The sequence below is a fragment of the Branchiostoma lanceolatum genome, chromosome 13 (assembly GCF_035083965.1).
Source record: "Branchiostoma lanceolatum isolate klBraLanc5 chromosome 13, klBraLanc5.hap2, whole genome shotgun sequence".
Taxonomy (NCBI): Eukaryota; Metazoa; Chordata; class Leptocardii; order Amphioxiformes; family Branchiostomatidae; genus Branchiostoma; species Branchiostoma lanceolatum.
The window spans coordinates 2,837,219-2,854,131 of record NC_089734.1 but is presented as its reverse complement, the minus strand read 5'-3'; the positions used below and the strand labels follow the sequence as shown (position 1 = coordinate 2,854,131).

At 43.2% G+C, this 16,913-nt stretch overlaps 3 protein-coding genes and 1 long non-coding RNA gene across 4 annotated transcripts; 2 read left to right on the top strand and 2 right to left on the bottom strand.

The window, feature by feature from the left end:
- Positions 1 to 1,630: 1,630 nt before the first annotated feature.
- LOC136447771 (chondroadherin-like protein) lies at positions 1,631 to 2,972 on the top strand. Its single transcript, XM_066446815.1, has one exon. The coding sequence runs from the start codon at positions 1,652 to 1,654 to the stop codon at positions 2,813 to 2,815; it is 1,164 nt and encodes a 387-aa protein (XP_066302912.1). The 5' UTR covers positions 1,631 to 1,651; the 3' UTR covers positions 2,816 to 2,972.
- Positions 2,973 to 4,265: 1,293 nt separating this feature from the next.
- LOC136447788 (leucine-rich repeat-containing protein 15-like) lies at positions 4,266 to 8,504 on the top strand. The gene is made up of 3 exons (XM_066446851.1): positions 4,266 to 4,330; positions 5,335 to 5,447; positions 5,837 to 8,504. Exons 2-3 carry the CDS (start codon positions 5,442 to 5,444, stop codon positions 7,382 to 7,384), a joined length of 1,554 nt encoding a protein of 517 aa, XP_066302948.1. The 5' UTR covers positions 4,266 to 4,330; positions 5,335 to 5,441; the 3' UTR covers positions 7,385 to 8,504.
- Positions 8,505 to 8,559: 55 nt separating this feature from the next.
- Positions 8,560 to 10,614, bottom strand: LOC136447789 (leucine-rich repeat-containing protein 15-like). The gene has a single exon (XM_066446852.1). The coding sequence runs from the start codon at positions 10,582 to 10,584 to the stop codon at positions 9,076 to 9,078; it is 1,509 nt and encodes a 502-aa protein (XP_066302949.1). The 5' UTR covers positions 10,585 to 10,614; the 3' UTR covers positions 8,560 to 9,075.
- A 2,507-nt stretch (positions 10,615 to 13,121) lies between these two features.
- Positions 13,122 to 16,849, bottom strand: LOC136447565 (uncharacterized). Its single transcript, XR_010757756.1, has 3 exons — positions 16,718 to 16,849; positions 15,341 to 15,436; positions 13,122 to 14,869 (listed from the first exon to the last, which is right to left on the bottom strand). It is a non-coding gene; the product is annotated as an uncharacterized lncRNA (long non-coding RNA).
- Positions 16,850 to 16,913: the final 64 nt, after the last annotated feature.

Sequence of the window (16,913 nt, the reverse complement as noted above, 5' to 3'; positions counted from 1 at the left end):
TTTTTATCAGCAATGACTTTTTTGCCATTTTACCAGCAAAACTGTATTGTGATATGATACTGATTTCATTCCTTCATCCTCTATTTTACATCATAATCAGCATTGCCAATCTGAAATTTGCTGAAGCCAATTTTTTTTCATTCTTATGGGCAGCGCTGCCCTAGATTCTTAACCTTCTCCCTGCTGCCTAACTCTGTAACCAATAGAGAAATGGGTGCCAAACGGCTACTTCAGAGTGCTAAAGGTTAACTTCGTATGAAAATAGCCACTAGGTCATTTAGCCCAGCACTAATAGATTCTGAGAAGCCTCTTTATATTTTCCACTTCCTGTTGCTCCACAGACCATCGGTGTGCGGGTCATAGAGAGGAGTGTTTCACCGCATATCCAGAGGAAAGTCGCGTACTGTCAAGGTGAGTAAAAGTGACGTTCACGTTGTTGATTTTTGCACTTTAACGAAAACCCATTCGAACCTTATGTATGCAATGTGTTAAACAACAGGGCATGGTATTAGTATGTGTTACCCTGGAAATACTTTATATGTGGAGCCCTGATTAGAAGCAGAACAAAAGTTATTTTTTTCTCATTATCAGCAAGGCTCAGTTGTCATTTCACCTGAAATTTGATAACTTCAGATTCTGTTCGGGTTAGCTAATACGATTCTGGCACCGTGTGGATCTGCTTGGAGATTAACATTGGATATTGATGTCATGTGTGTACGGAGTGACTGCTTGTACGGGATATTAACGCAGTCTTGAATAGAAACTAAGTTTGCATAATTTCGTTGATATCGGAAGGTCTATTCTGTTCAGTCACTGACGAGAAACGTCTTTCCTTTCTCAAGACTTATCCAGTTGCTTGAGTAACTTTTTCATTGCGTATCTTATTACCAATAAGACCAACTTTTATCGACAAATATTGTATCGATTGCCACTCTTTACTCTCCATTTTACAGCTTAATCAACATCGTGCGCCAAACCGAACGACTCTGAAGTGCTGTCGTGGATTGTGAACACGGTGTAAAAATAGCCACAACGTCACTGAACCCAGCTCCCATGGCTGGTCTCATGCAGGTATTTGATGACGGACGACAGCGTTTTCCTTCATAGATGAATGAAAAAAAAAATGATTGTACGTACATCCATGCCTCAAAGAGCTGTAGATGGTATATCGTATGACTAAACTAACAGCAAAGTATAGACATCGATACACGAGTCAAACAAAGTTGGTAGACAAATGTGTTGTACTAAGCTAACCGAGTGGAGAGCAACTTCTTCTTGATTCTTTGTAGATGTGGTAACAGCTATACATGGTTATACAAGGCTTGTCTAAGCGCGTAAAACATGTAAATTGATGCATTTAGATATTTAACGTGTGGCAAATTTCCGCTGCCGGTCATGCAGGCGGTAATAAAAGGATGTAGGTCAAACAATTTGGGTCGTTCACTTCTTGGAAATGGAGAGGCAAATGTATGCGGGCTGAACTATTTTGAGACCTGGAAATATTCATATGACACGTTTTTAGCATGCATGTTTTGATCGTATCTTTGTTTTGATTATCACCATTGCATATTCCTAGTTTGTTTTGCTCCTCAACCTTATGTATATACTTTTTCAGTGCCTTGAAGGAATCTCCAAGTCCTTCTTCAAGACAATGCACTTTTTGTGGGTCTTGCTGGCGATCTCAGCGGTCCTGGTCGCAGTTCAAGGCCAGCCTCAGCCAGCCTGTGACAGTGTGGGAGACGCCAGTCCCGTCTGCCGGTGCACGTCTACACGCGTTAACTGTAAAAACGCCGGCTTGACCGACGTACCGACTGGTATCCCATCCGGCACCCGCAAACTGGACCTCTCCGGAAACAGGATTACGTCACTTCCGAAAATGGTCTTTGACGGTCTCTCTCGACTAGATACACTGGATCTTTCTGATAATAAGATTTCTTCTATAGACGCGGGGGCCTTTGGTGGGTTAGGTTATAGTGTCGATACGCTTGACCTTAGCAATAATGAGCTTGTAACTTTGGAAAAGGGGGTATTTAGAGGTCTCCGTGGCCTGCTCAAAATCTATTTGAGCGACAACAATCTGATCGAGCTAAAGAATAACAGTTTCGGTACACATCGTTCTCTTTCAATTTTCAACTGTAACAACAACAAACTCACAACGATAGACGCTGGCTTTTTTAGCAGGTACCCTAAGCTAGCATATCTTTATCTCAGTCGGAATAACCTAGCCTCCTTGCCACCTGGTGTGTTTGACAACCTTTCGAAACTATGGTCACTAGATCTAAGCAATAACGAACTAGAAAGTCTGGATGACGCAGCCATCTTCAAGGACCTTAGTGGCGCCGGGTTCATTGACCTTCGACTCAACAAGCTCAAACGTCTTGCATCAGGAATATTCAGCAAATCAAACCTGATAAAGCTGAAATTTCTGGCACTCCAAAACAATAGCCTTTCAGTCATTGAAAACGGCGCCTTCGACAACCTTCCTAGTTTACAATCCCTCGATCTGCAGTATAACCCACTGGAGAATGTAGACTGTGGGATTGTCCCGACTCAGGACATGTCTCCGTCGCTAGAAAGGTTCTCAGTTTCGTGCACGTGCGAGATAAAACCGCTGTACAGTTGTCCCAACTTTGCCTGGGTTGGCGTGAAGACGCGTTGCGAAGATATGTGGACGACGATTATAAGAATCTCGCTAGATTGCAGCACCGCGGCGCCCATGGCCAGGTCTGCTGCGCATGCGTCGGGTACTACCAGTACAAACTGGATTACTCTGGCCGCGCAATGGTTGTTTTCGAACCTCTTTATACGTGACTAAAGCAAATCTATTTTTCTGGGTAGAGATTGCGACCTGATCACTGACTTCTATCTATCTATCTGTCTATCTCTATACTATATATACATGCACGGGTTTGCTCAGTGTAATGCTAAGTTGATGGGAGACATACGTGACTGCGCTAAGAGATGACGGTGAACGTTGCTTTTTAGTGCTGGTAGGTTGTAATGGGGAGGAAATATCATGCGGGGAGAGCGTTTTCAAGTTTCAGTACGCGGAAAGAAGCCGTTACCGTAGTCGTAGAAAGACTCTGAGACGGGTATTGCCATGATGATGCGACATGATGATGTAGATAGATACTAGGATATAATACGTAATTGATGTTAATTTGTTTAAAGACCGTCAAAGGATGGAACCATGGATGTGGAATGCTATTTCTGAGCAAGGAGGTTGGTCTGAGCATGTCTATCGAGGTCGTTGTGGGAATTTGACGTTGACTGCACCAGTGACTGAAAACCTGTGTACGACTGTTCTGAGTTTTCCTAACTACATGGTTCCAATATGACGTGTATGAAACCGATTCGCTTTGAATACAATAGGCTTGATGGGGTGCCAAAAATGCTTTGGCATGGCCTGTACCGATCCTAGCATTGCTTGCTTCAACCAAATATGTTGGTTTGTTTTGTCAGTCCTGAAGTTGTTTTTTGATATCGATATACTGTAAAAGCACGATACTACATGTGTATTTCTGTAGAAAGATACTTGTAAGTTTACCTTCCTATGGCCTAGACGATGTTAAGAAATAAGAGTCATTTGAGAAAGACGCTAAGGATTATTGAAGTAGTGTATGAAGTTGGTGTAACAGCTTATGATGCCGTCCATGGTTGGATTGTGGTGTTATTTAGTAGTGCTTTATTGATATCCTGCATGTAGCTGATTGTACGAGCAATAAACGCAGTTTTCAATACAGTCAACCCTGGTCGGGCAACTACTTGGTACAGGCAGCCACATTAAAACAGTCCCGTCTATTCTTACATAGTGACACCCACCCTGTCCTGAACAACCACCTGTCCTCAGCAACAATTTCCACTCAATCCCTTGAGCGGTTGCAGAGGACAGCTTGACTCGACTTCGTTTTGTCGATAGTGGAAAGCCCCACTATATTTCCTGATGCTCCATACTAGTCTAGGGTTTGTATTTCCTTATCGGTATCACGCACGCCTGTTGGGTTCTGATATCTGTGGCAGCCTTGAATCTTTCAAGTCTCCCGCTTCCCTGGGTCTACCATTGAGCAGTAGAAACGCCGAAAAGGCCGCAAATGAACCAGCAAAATGTGCCAAATCTGGTATGTGAACATCCCCTCTCCTCCCTGACAGAAAAAAAGCGATCAACTTTGACCTGAATTTTCCTCAGAAGTAATGTTTCCTTTTCAGAATGTCAAAATATCTCCTGACAAATTTCGACACTAAGGGATCGCTTGCATGACCTTGGTTCCCTTAGTTCCAGGCCCCACCATAACGGTTTATCCCTGGCCATTTTCAGGGACGCCAAGCTCTGGTGAGTACAGGCTTTAGTCAGCCGTTCTATCTCTGCAATATTGCAGTTGTTGGTCTTTCCAAAATGGGTCGTTTAAGTCTCCGTTTACATCTGTCTTATGATCGTCACTCGAGTACATTTCTGTGACAGTCATGCTCGAGTTTTGTAAAATTCAGCTATTTTGCTGGCTGCGGATCGAAAATCAAAGATCATCGTCGGTGGTTAGATCTGCCACAGCTTGCTTGAAAGGTCTACGGCATCAAAATCGTACGTCGACAAATGTGACCGCGTCGTAACGCAACATCACCTCTTTGCCTGACGTGCCAAATATGTCAAGTGTGACTCCTGCAAGGTTTAGTATCACTCATGAGAGATAGGGGCGGCTTGTCAAATGGATTTAAGCAAGGACCTTTTATACAGACGCCACATTAAGCGCCATGTATAAACTCAATGGTCTAACAAATCTAACGGAAGCCAAAATTCATTACGTTATTGTCATTTATATTCCAGTTATGTACATGTTTATTTGACTGAGCAAGAGAAGGTGGGTGCCATTGCCATGTAAATGTTTAATGCATGCATGTTTGATAGCACGCCAGAGTCGTGAAACTCTCCGGGGAAAGTTCGTTTGTGGTAGCCACATGTAAGTCATGTAAGTGCCTCTTTTTACATTTTCGTACGACAGCCAACTAAAGACGGTCTTGCGATAGTCGTGAACAATCTTGCAAAATTCAGCTGTCTTGCGACGAAAAACGTTACAGCAGATCCTATGAAGGTCACTCCTGAATGTCACTTCTGAAGGTCACTTTTGTCCTAGCCTCTTTAAACATGCAGAAAACGTGCGACGAATGTGACTGTGTTTGGAAGACAAAACATTGCCTCTGTCCTTGAAATATGATAGACTTGACCATTCATTTTGGTTCGTGCTTTACATTCAGAATTTGTTTCATCATCCTGGCCTACTTAGCTTGTCCGTTTTGGTGAACAGATGTTGACTGATAACGTTACCCTTGTTTGTTCCACAGAATACCAAACAGCGTGCACAGGAGAATGACCGTGACCTCGCCTTGAACTCCCCCCAAAACACGCTGTGTCAAGGAGAGAAGGTCATAGCGATTCACGAGGGCTCAAAATGCAGGTATTGAATCACTGACCTTGAACTATGTTTGCATGCGATGCTCGCTCTAGGGGGGGGGGGGTCGCAAGATTTATCTATCTCTATTGAAACCTATGAAACCCTTAGGCCACACAACTTTGTGCAAGTCTCTAAAGCAGGGGGTATTCCGCTGGTGTTGATGCGTGTGTTTAACTTCCACACATTTTCCCAATAATGAGTGATGAGCAGAGAATGCAGTATGTATCATTTCTAAAGTCTTTGTTATGACCCGGCCGGGGATCGAACTCATGACCAACCGTGTACAAAGCGAAAACTGCACCCATTGGTCCATTAGACCGCACCTATTTAAGACATTTAGAAAATGTCAGGCATTGTCATTTGATAATGATGTTTTACCACTTCAATTTCAGGGTTCGGGAGGAAACAACGAGTTCTACAAGACTATGAACATATTGTGGGTGCTGCTGACCATCGCAGTAGCATTAGTTCCAATCGCTGCACAAGGGCAGCAGCCACTCGACTGTGACAGTGTGGGAGGAGATGGCAGCCACGTCTGCAGCTGTATCTGGTCTACACGCGTCTCCTGTAAAGACGCCGACTTGACCGACGTACCGGCTGGTATTCCACCAAACATCCTCATCCTGGAACTCACCGGAAATAAGATTACGTCACTTCCGGAAATGATCTTTGACGGTCTTCCTCAACTATCTACACTCGACCTTTCTGATAATGAGATTTCTTCTATAGAGGTGGGGGCCTTCGATGGGTTAGGCAGCCTCCAAAAGCTTTACCTGAACAATAATCAGCTTGTGAGTTTGGAAGAGGGAATATTTAGAAATCTGACGTCTCTGAAACACCTGTATCTTAAGGACAATAAGATATCCACCTTACGTTCTGGTGTCTTTCGAGGACTGTCAAGTCTATACCGGATCTCTTTCGATGGAAATAGTATTTCGAGTTTCCCCATTGATATTTTTTCTGATGTGCCGTCATTGGGGAGAGTAGATCTACCCAATAATCGTATAAAGAGGTTAGACGACATCTTGCCTTCGCTTCCGTCCGAGTTGATACGTTTGGACCTGAGTAGCAACAGTCTAGGGAACCTGGACGCAGCAGCGTTTAGCGGTTTTCCGCGACTTGCGACTCTTAGTCTGAAATCTACCAACATGTCAGTTCTACCAGAAGATGTTTTCCTCGGTCTTGATGGTCTTTTCTATATCGACTTAGACGACAATAATTTGGTAGAGCTTAAGAACAAAAGTTTTGGTAGCCACCCTTCTCTAGCAACCATTAGCGTCATCAACAACAACATTGCAACGATAGAGGCTGGCCTTTTCAGCAGATTCCCGACGCTACAAAACATCAAACTGCAGTGGAATAATCTAGCCACCTTGCCGCCTGGTGTATTTGACAACCTGTCCAGACTACGAGAGCTTCGACTAAACAATAACAAAATAGAAAGTTTGGATGATCCAGACATCTTCAAGGACCTTCAGAGCGTTTGGTTCATCTATCTTCATGACAACAACATCAAAAGTCTTCCATCTGGCATCTTTAGTGAAGCAAAACTGGAAAGTCTCAAAATCCTGGGTCTGCAGAACAATGCCATCACAGTGATCGAAAACGGAACCTTTGACAACCTCCCTCGCATAGAATACATCTATCTGGAGTATAATCCACTGCAGACGGTAGGCTGTGGGATGGTCCCGTCTCAGGACATGTCTCCGTGGCTAGACAGGTTAATTGTTGAGTGTACGTGTCACCTTAAACCACTCTACGATTGTCCCAATTTTGCCTGGCTTGGTGCGAAGACGCTCTGCCTGTGGCACCATACGCTGAATGAAATTTCGCCAGATCGCTTGGTTTGTGCCAGTAGCGCCGGTGCGGTTGCCAATCGCACAGACTGGATTGCTCTGGCCATCCTGTTGTTCTTGTCTAACCTCTTTATCAGTACCTGATGCTGTAATGTCAGTTTCAGTGCTGTAAACTATTCATACACTAGGAACGATTCACTGTCATGGCAGTCGCAATGACTTGATATAGTTTACTGGATATAAGGAACAAAATGTGAAAGACACAAATTACAGGCATGGCAATGTTGGTTTTCGGTGCTGTAATGATGTCGATAGGTATTAGGATATAACGCGCAATTGTTGTTAACTTGTTAATTACCTTGTAAAAGACAGTGGATGGACCTATGGGATGCTCTGTTCTCAGAACATCGCGAGGTCGTTGTGGGAAATTGACTGCAAATGTATAGCCTCCGTTGCAGGCCTTCCCACTAGCGTTTTACTAGCGATTTTGTTGTGGGGGGGGGGGGCGTATCTGCTTGGGATCGTGGTAATCGCTGTGTGGAAGGCCTGCGCATGCGCTCCTTCAGCTCCAACAAAGGCTTATCAAAAAACACTTATCACCATTTGGTATGGATGAGCGAACTTCCCGTAATAAACACGACTAGTGGGAAAGTACGTTCACAGCGATTACCACGATCCCAAGCAGATACGGGGCCCAAGCACATACGGGGGCTCAAGCAGATACGCCCCCCCCCCCCAAAGGAAAATTGAAAAAAAAATCGCTAGTAAAACGCTAGTGGAAAGGCCTGTAATGGAGGATTGCAAATGTGAGTGGAGTCCTGTGTACGACTGAACGAGCTTCACTGGTTCGGTTCCATCGTAATGTGTTTGAGTCCGATTCACTTGCGCTACAATTCACTTGATGTACTGTAGTTATAAAATATGCAATGACGTGTGCCGCTCCTATGATAGTTTTCCTTTGTCATTCCATACTTAATTGTCTAACGGCCTTGTAAGTATCTGAAATAACAATACGATACTAGACTGTATTTCCATAGAAATGTATTCATACGAATGTCTACTTGCCTCGACACATGTTAAGAAATAAGACCGCTATGTATGTGTAGCCGCTATGTACTATGACAAGAAGAAGAATATGTACTTTGTGTAATGGCTATGTAGTTTGTATAACAGCTATTCTTTCGACAGTACGATTTTTGCATTGTTGATTTACAAATACATGTAACTGACTACAAGTAATAAATGAAGTTTTCGATAGAAATTACATCTACCTTGTTTCTATTAGTAGTGGAAAATCTAGTGTTCAGTTTCAAGATATTCCCTAATATTCAGGGATTGTATTAACTGAAGGGTATCACTCATTTTGGGTTCAGAAATCTGTTTGGCAGCATTGAAAAGTTCTCGTGTATGAGATTGAAGATGACTGTCACTTTTTGGCGAAGCTTCAGGAGCGAGCTTAATCGTATGTTTTACGCCCGATTTACAAGAATTCCCAGAATTATACAGGAATTTCTGCAATCCGTCCGCGCAGACTCTATACCTTGTTAGCACGGTCTGGCATCCCGGCACGCAGGTCGATGACAATAGTAATAAGTTTATTCCAAATTCCTGCCCTTATACTAATTGCAAATAACATATATAAAAGAGCAGGGTACAAAATAAGTATAAAAGCTGCTAAACTACATTATAGAAACGTTATTGTCTATTACTATGTCTGAAGGGTTTGACTTCTCTTTGGAAGCAATGGAAGACGTGATGTCACACCTTTTCTGAAATTACAGATACCTTCGCCATGGCGATGATTTTTAATTGCCACACTTATCATGATCATCGCATCAGGTACTGATAAAGAGGTCAGACAACAACAACAGGATGGCAAAAGCAATCAAGTCTGTGCGATTACTACGCGCACTGGCACAAACCAGGCGATCTGGGGAAATTTCATTCAGCGTATGGTAACTTTGGTTGCACAAACAGATCGTCTTCGCACCAAGCCAGGCAAGTTTGGGACAATCGTAGAGTGGTTTAAGGTGACATGTACAATCAACATTTAACCTGTCTAGCGACGGAGACATGTCCTGAGAAGGGACCATCCCACAGCCTACCTTCTGCAGTGGATTATACTGCATATAGATATATTGTATGTTAGGAAGGTTGTCAAAGGCACCGTTTTCGATCACAGTGATGGCATTGTTTTGTAGACTCAGGAATTTGAGACTTTCCAGGTTTGCTTCGCTAAAGATGCCAAACGGAAGACTTTTGATGTTGTTATCATAAAGATAGAGGAACCACACGCTCTGAAGGTCCTTGAAGATGTCAGGATCATCAATACTTTCTAGTTTGTTATTGTCCAGCCGAAGTTCTCGTAGGATCAATAGGTTGTCAAAGACACCAGGTGGTAAAGAGGCTAGATTATTCCTCTGCAGTTTGATGTTTTGTAGCGTCGGGAATCTGCTAAAAAGACCAGCCTCTATCGTTGCGATTTTGTTGTTGATGAAGCTTAGGACTGCCAGAAAAGGATGGCTACCAAAACTTTTGACCATAAGCTCTACCAAATTATTGTCGTCCAAGTGGAGATAGAAAAGACTATCAAGACCGAGGAAAACGTCTTCAGGTAGAACTGACATGTTGGTGGATTTTAGACTAAGAGTCGAAAGACTCGGAAAACCGTTAAACGCTGCTGCGTCCAGGTTCCCTAGATTATTGCTACTCAGGTCCAAAGTTATTATGTTGGACGGAATAGAAGTCAAGATGTTGTCTAACCTCTTTATACGATTATTGGGTACATCTACTCTCCCTAATGACGGAACATCCGAAAAAATATCAATGGGGAAACTCGAAATACTATTTCCATCGAAAGAAATCCGGTATAGACTTGACAGTCCTCGAAAGACACCAGAACGTAAGGTTGATATCTTATTATCCTTAAGATACAGGTGTTTCAGAGACGTCAGATTTCTAAATATCCCTTCTTCCAAACTCACTAGCTTATTACTATTCAGGTAAAGCATTTCGAGGCTGCCTAGCCAATCGAAGGCCCCCACCTCTATGGAAGAAATCTCATTATCAGAAAGTCCAACTGTAAATAGCTGCGGAAGAACACCAAAGGCCATCTTCGGAAGTGACGTGATCTTGTTTCCGGTGAGTTCCAGGATGAGGATGTTTGGTGGAATACCAGTCGGTACGTCGGTCAAGTCGGCGTCTTTACAGGAAACACGTGTAGAACAGATACAGCTGCAGACGTAACTGTCATCTCCTCCCACACTGTCACAGTCTAGCGGCTGCTGCCCCTGTACAGTGATCAGAACTGCTGCGATGGTCAGCAGAACCCGCAAGATGTTCATAGTCTTGTAGAACTTGTTAATTCTTGCCGGACCCTGAAATTTAAGTAGTAAAAGTTATAGTTCAATGCCAATGCCGGACATTTTCTAATTGTCTTAAATAGGTGCTTTAAAATGACATCATGGGTAGAGTGTTCGCCTTGCACAAAGGTCAAAGGCCAGTAATTAAATACCTGCATTTTGAGCCCTGGTGAATCACCGTGACCTTGTCACCCTTACTCAGTGTGCTATTTTTGGCTCAGAGCGAGGTCACGGTCACTCTCCTGTGCACGCTGTTTGGTATTCTGTGGAACAAACAAGGCTATCAGTCAACATCTGTTCGCAAAAAAGATTATCAGGGTATCACACTGGACATATTTGGCACATGTTAGGAGATGATGTTGCATTACGGTGCGGTCCCATTCGCCGTCGTGCGATTTTGATGCCGTGCAATTTTCAAGCAGGCTCTGACAGATCTGTTAAACCACCGACAACGATCTAAGACAGCGATTTCCGTGACAAGACAACTGCATTTTGCAAAGCACATGCATGATTATCCAAAGAATGCATTCAATTTGCGATCGTTCGATGTACATATGTAAACGGGGACTTATCATAGACCTATTTTGGAAAGTCCAACAACTGCAATACTGTAGAGATAGAACGGCTGTACTCACCAGAGCTTGGCGTCCCTGAAAGTGGCCCGGGATAAACCGTTATGGCGGGCCCTGGAAGGGTCATGTGCAGAAGATACAGGAGTATAGTGGCGAAAGTTGTCAGTATTACAAATGTAAATTTTGCAGTAGAGCTTCCATCTTTTACGCCAAAATATATTACTCAAGCAACTGGATAAGATTTTCAAAATCTTATCCAGTTGCTTGAGTAATACATTTTGGCGTATCTTATTACCTGGATGTCTAACCTTCATCAACCTTCCATCTTTTAGATTCAAAATACAAACAAGTGTGTTACGAAAGGAGGAACATTAATCTGAGTCAAAGTTGAGCTGCAATTGCCAACACAAAAATTGAACTTATTCAAATGTTCTACCGATCAACTCCGTTCTTTGTCAAAGAAGGAGAAGACTGGAGCTGATCGGTCGAAAATTTGGGTAAGTCAAATTCTTCTGTTGGCAATTGCAGATCAACTTTGTTTGATTCACAATAACTTCTAAGTTACACAGATGAACTTTCAAGTGAGAAACATTTGGTTTTGTCTGTCCTTCTTCATGCCTTGTAAGAATATTTTGATTTTGAGATACCGCAGCCGCAACTTTCCAGGGTCACTAATGGTGATGACGGTTATTACAAATGTAGATTTTCCAGTTAAGTACGATTCTAGAATTCGAAATACCAACAATTAAAAGTCCTGTTTTTGTGTTGGCGATTGCGGTTCAACTTTCACTCAGAAGAACTTCTATTAACACAGATGAACTTTCAAGTGAGGAACATTGATCCTTTGGCCTGGTGCAAGGCTGGGGTGCCTTGAGTACAATAAAGCAACTCTCCCTGTCTAACACTGAAACAGCAAGGTCACCTAATGCTCTATGTACCACTAGGTACTACAAGGCTCTGAAGGAACGAACGGCTTAATGGTAAGTCCAAGAAAGCGAGAGACTTGGAAGTCTTCTGGACCAAACAGGTGTGATACCGATAAGGGAGTACAAACCCTAGTGTAGAGTATCAGAAAATATAGTGAGACTTTCCACAAAACAAAACAAAGTAAGCTTAATTTCTATTGAAACCTGCGTTTATTACTTGTACAATGCATGTATGTCATCAATATCAGCCATTAATTGAACAATACACTTCACAAACTGAACAATGAAACACTATCTGATAAATAGACTTTCCATTATCAACGAAACAAGGTAAACGTAACTTCTATTCAAAACTGCGTATATTTATCAGTTACACGTCGTGGCGTCGTGTGGCGCAAGTTTAGAGCGCGCGGCTGTCAAACAATGGGTCCTGGGATCTAATCCCGGGTTGTGCCCAGAGACATGTCCGAACTTGCGCCCCGACGTTGTGCCCCTGGGAAAGGCACTTTACACGCATTCCCCTCAATTAGAGGGACAAATCTCCAACGGCAGCTGTCTTCAACTGGCAGACGAGAGCAGCGCCAGGCGGGCTGGCGTTATCAAGGCGGACCTCGAGTGTAAGAGTCATCCGGCAGCTCGCTGCAAGCATCCCAACCAGAACCAGCACGTCTGCCTCGAATTGGTGCCGCTGGAGAAGGCGGATGCCCAGAGTGTGTGGGTCTCAGATTCGCAACCTGTCATCCACCTTAAACAAACTCACGCGAAGGCTACCGTGTCAATTGACACGGTAACCATACTCGATCTGTATTTGTATCTGTACTATGTATCTGTACTATGTATCTGAATACGAATAAAGATAATGCGAGTGGTTGCCATCAATCAAGTTAAATGTACGTATAACATCAAAATCAACACTTACATTATAAACAATTCAACAATCATTGACATGATCAAGCTCAGTTACACAAACTAGATACACTTTTCCCTTCCTTAGCGTTTTTCTCAGATGTCTTATTTCTTCAACACATGTCGATGATCCAGGCAAGTAGGCACTTGTTCGTGTACATTTTTTTACAGAAATGCACATTCTTAACGGGGTTGTACAATCAAAGAGCTCTAAAATCAATGCAAGGCCATAGTTGACCCTACGCATCAAACTCAGCCTTTAAATGGCAGATTCAGATGATGATTCCAGGAGCATGTTATCACATTCAGTATCGGATTGTCGTGTCAATTTCTTATAAGGACATTAGACAACAATGTAAGGACCGACAAAACAATCGTTCCTATTTGGTTGAAGCAAGCAATTCTAGGAGCGGCACAAGTCAAAGCATCTTTTGAAACTTCGTCAATGGAATTGTACCTAAATCGAATGGGATTCGAACACGTCACGATGGAACTGAACCAGGAAAACTCGGGATAGTCGTACACAGGTTTCCACTCACACGTACAGTCAACCTCAATTTGCCACAAAGATCTCGATACGTTCTCAGATGGAAGCATGCCACAGGATATGTTCGTTAATGGGTTATTTTCCAGATAAATGTATTCTACTTCTGGGAGATCGCCAAATGTACCGTTATCAATAACGGTGAGTTTGTTGGTGTGAAGGTACAGAACCCTGAGACTTTTTAGACCATGGAAAATGGTAGAAGGCAGGCTTTTGATGTTGTTTTCTTGTAGATATATATACCTCAGGTGGATAAGTCCTCTGAAGAGGTCGGCATCGAGATCGTCTAGTCTGTTGTCGTCCAACTTAAGAGACTCGAGAGCAGTGAGATTTTGAAATATCCCAGGCGGTAGACGTGAAAGGTCGTTAGCCTTAAGGTCAATTTGCCTTAACTTCGGAAATGTACTGAAAAATCCAGGCTCTATTCTTACGATAGAACTGTTAGTAAAACTGAGATATTCCAGTGAGGGGTGGTCACAAAAGCTGCTTCGATTGAGCTCCACAATCATGTTGTGGTCTAGATGTAGCAAACTCAACTTGACGAGGCCGAGAAAAAGGTTTCGGGGAAGAGAATCTATGTCATTTGCTTCAAGCTCCAGCCACCATAGGTTTGGAAATCCGCTAAACACTGCAGTTCTCAAGTTCCCAAAACCGTTACCGTTTAAATCTAAATATGTAATATTGGTGGGAAGGGCAGATAGAATGTTGTCTATGTCCTTTATACCATTCCTGGCTAAGGTTAGTTTACGCAATGATGGCAAGTCCTTGAAAATATCCAAAGACAAAACTGAAATCCTGTTTCCACTGAGTTGAATGGATACTAGATTTGGCAGCCCTTGAAAGAGACCAACGCTTAAGCTCGATATCATGTTGCCGGTGAGGTCTAGGTATCTTAATTCTGTCAGGTTTCTAAAGACACCAACCTCCAAGGTCTCCAACTCGTTGCTTCTTAACCAAAGTTGGCTTAGAGAGCCAGATTGCCAATCGAACGCCCCGACCTCAATAGACGAAATTTTGTTATAATCAAGTTGAATGATGGATATCCTTGAAAGATTAACAAACGCCGTTCTCGGAACCGACGTGATCTTGTTCCCCCAGAGTTCCAGGACGACGATGACGTTTGGCAAACCCGTCGGCACTTCCGTCAAGTCGTCAGACTCGCAGGAGACGTAATCGTACCGACATTTGCAGGCGAGGCTGTCTCCGGCGACGTCACAGGCTACCACGGGTTCTCCGTGCACAGGAATCAGATACGTCATCAGAAGTAGTGCACATGCTGTCCTTGCAGCCTTGACGAACTTGACGAAAGCTTTCTGGTCCTGAAATTGAGGAATACACGTCAGCTAGATGATGCTGGCGAAAAATGTCACGGGAAGCAAAAACATATTTGTTTTCCAAACTGATTGGGTTGGTGGATACTTTCATTGGAGGAGGTCGAAACCTCTGCGTGGAGTATTATGACTCTGACCATAGACCTTCTTCAGATTTACAATTTAAGGTACATGTATAGGCTCAGAACTCTAGTCCCATCGATTGAGTTAACATCGCATGCATGCATACATCTCTCTCTCTCTCTCTCTCTCTCTCTCTCTCTCTCTCTCTCTCTCTCTCTCTCTCTCTCTCTCTCTCTCTCTCTCTCTCTCTCTCTCTCTCTCTCTCTCTCTCTCTCTCTCTCTCTCTCTAAGGGCTACCACCTCCTACGAATAAACAGTTCTGCTCTATGGACTAGATGAGCAAAGTAGTCCACCCATAATTGGTCTATACATATTAAATGACCTGTAATCTAATACCTGCATCTTCACCGCTCGTTTAAGCAATTAGGATGACTCGCAGTGACCTTGTGACACGCTGTGCTATTTCTGGTCCTGTTCACGCTGTTTGGCGTTCTGTGGAATAGAGAGAGAGAGCGGTAGACACAACTCTAGCATATATGGCTCACAGCAAGGTCACAGTCATTCTCTAGTGTACTCTGTTTGCTATTCTGTGGAACAAAGAAGGGTATCGATCAACATTTGTTGACCAAAAATGACAAGAAGCAAAGTTGGCCAGGATGAAAAAACAAAGGCTAAATGTAAAGCGTGAACCGTTATGAATAGAAAGCTCTACGACGGAGACAATTTTAGTCTTCAAGCCGTGGTCACAGCTGTCCTACGTTTTATGAACGTTTAAAGAGGTTTGAACAGAAGTGACTTTTGGATCTGCGCATGCGGTAATATTTGCCGTTGTAACCTTTTTTAATGTTTCAAGATGCTAGGACAAGAGTGACCTGCGGTAACATGACCACGGCTGTAGTAAGACCATATACACTTTATTCGTCTGTCCTCGTTCATCTAAAGTACCTTTATAATGTATATAAGCTCATGAATATGAATATTGGGATGTGTTTTTTTAATCTGGTGCACTGGAATGTTTTTAACGTACTCCGGAAGGTGTAAGGAATCAAATGTAATCCAGGTGTGTCGTCAGAAATCCCTGCAAGGTTGGTTGCAGAATAAAGATTTATTCATTGAAGATTGATTGATTGAAGACCGTCTTCAGTTGGCTGTCGTGCGAAAACGTGACAAGGGGCCCTTTTACATGTGGCTACCACAAACGAACTTTCCCGTGGTGTCTTACGATTTCGTCGCACTATCAAACAATTATACATTAAACATTTACATGCCACTCCCCTTCTTTTACTCAGTAACACATTCATACAAGGACACTCACTAACTGAATCTTGTCTTTAGCTTCCAACGAGATTATACATGGGGCGATAGGTACCCTTATATGTCGTCTGTATGATCTGAACCCCCACCCCCACCTCCCCTACATGAGTAACAGACACCATTTGCGTGAGTCACACTGGACATATGGTACATTCAGCGAGATCGAATTTTGCGTTACAGCGCGTTCACATATTCCCCGACGTACGATTTTGATGCCTTGGAGGTTTCAAGCAGACTGTGATAGATCCGACCAGGATCCAAGACAGCACTTTTGGTAACAAGACAGCTGAATTTGGGAGGACACATGCACGGCTATGCCACGAACGCACTCAGTTTGTACGACAATCATACGACATATGTGAACCTTGCCCCGTTCATGATTGAAAAAGTAAAACATAGAGACCTATTTTGGAAAGTCCAACAACTGCAATCATGCAGAGATAAAATGGCTGTACTCACCAGAGCTTGGCGTCCCTGAAAATGGCCCGGGATAAACCGTTATGGTGGCCCCTGGAAGGGGGCCAAGGTCATGTGCATGAGATCCCTTAGTGACGTTGAGCTTGACCTCGAGTTTTCGAAATTTAAGGAAAATTCAAGTCAAAGTGGATTGCTTTTTTTCTATCAGTCTGGACAGGCTGAGGGATGTCCACATACG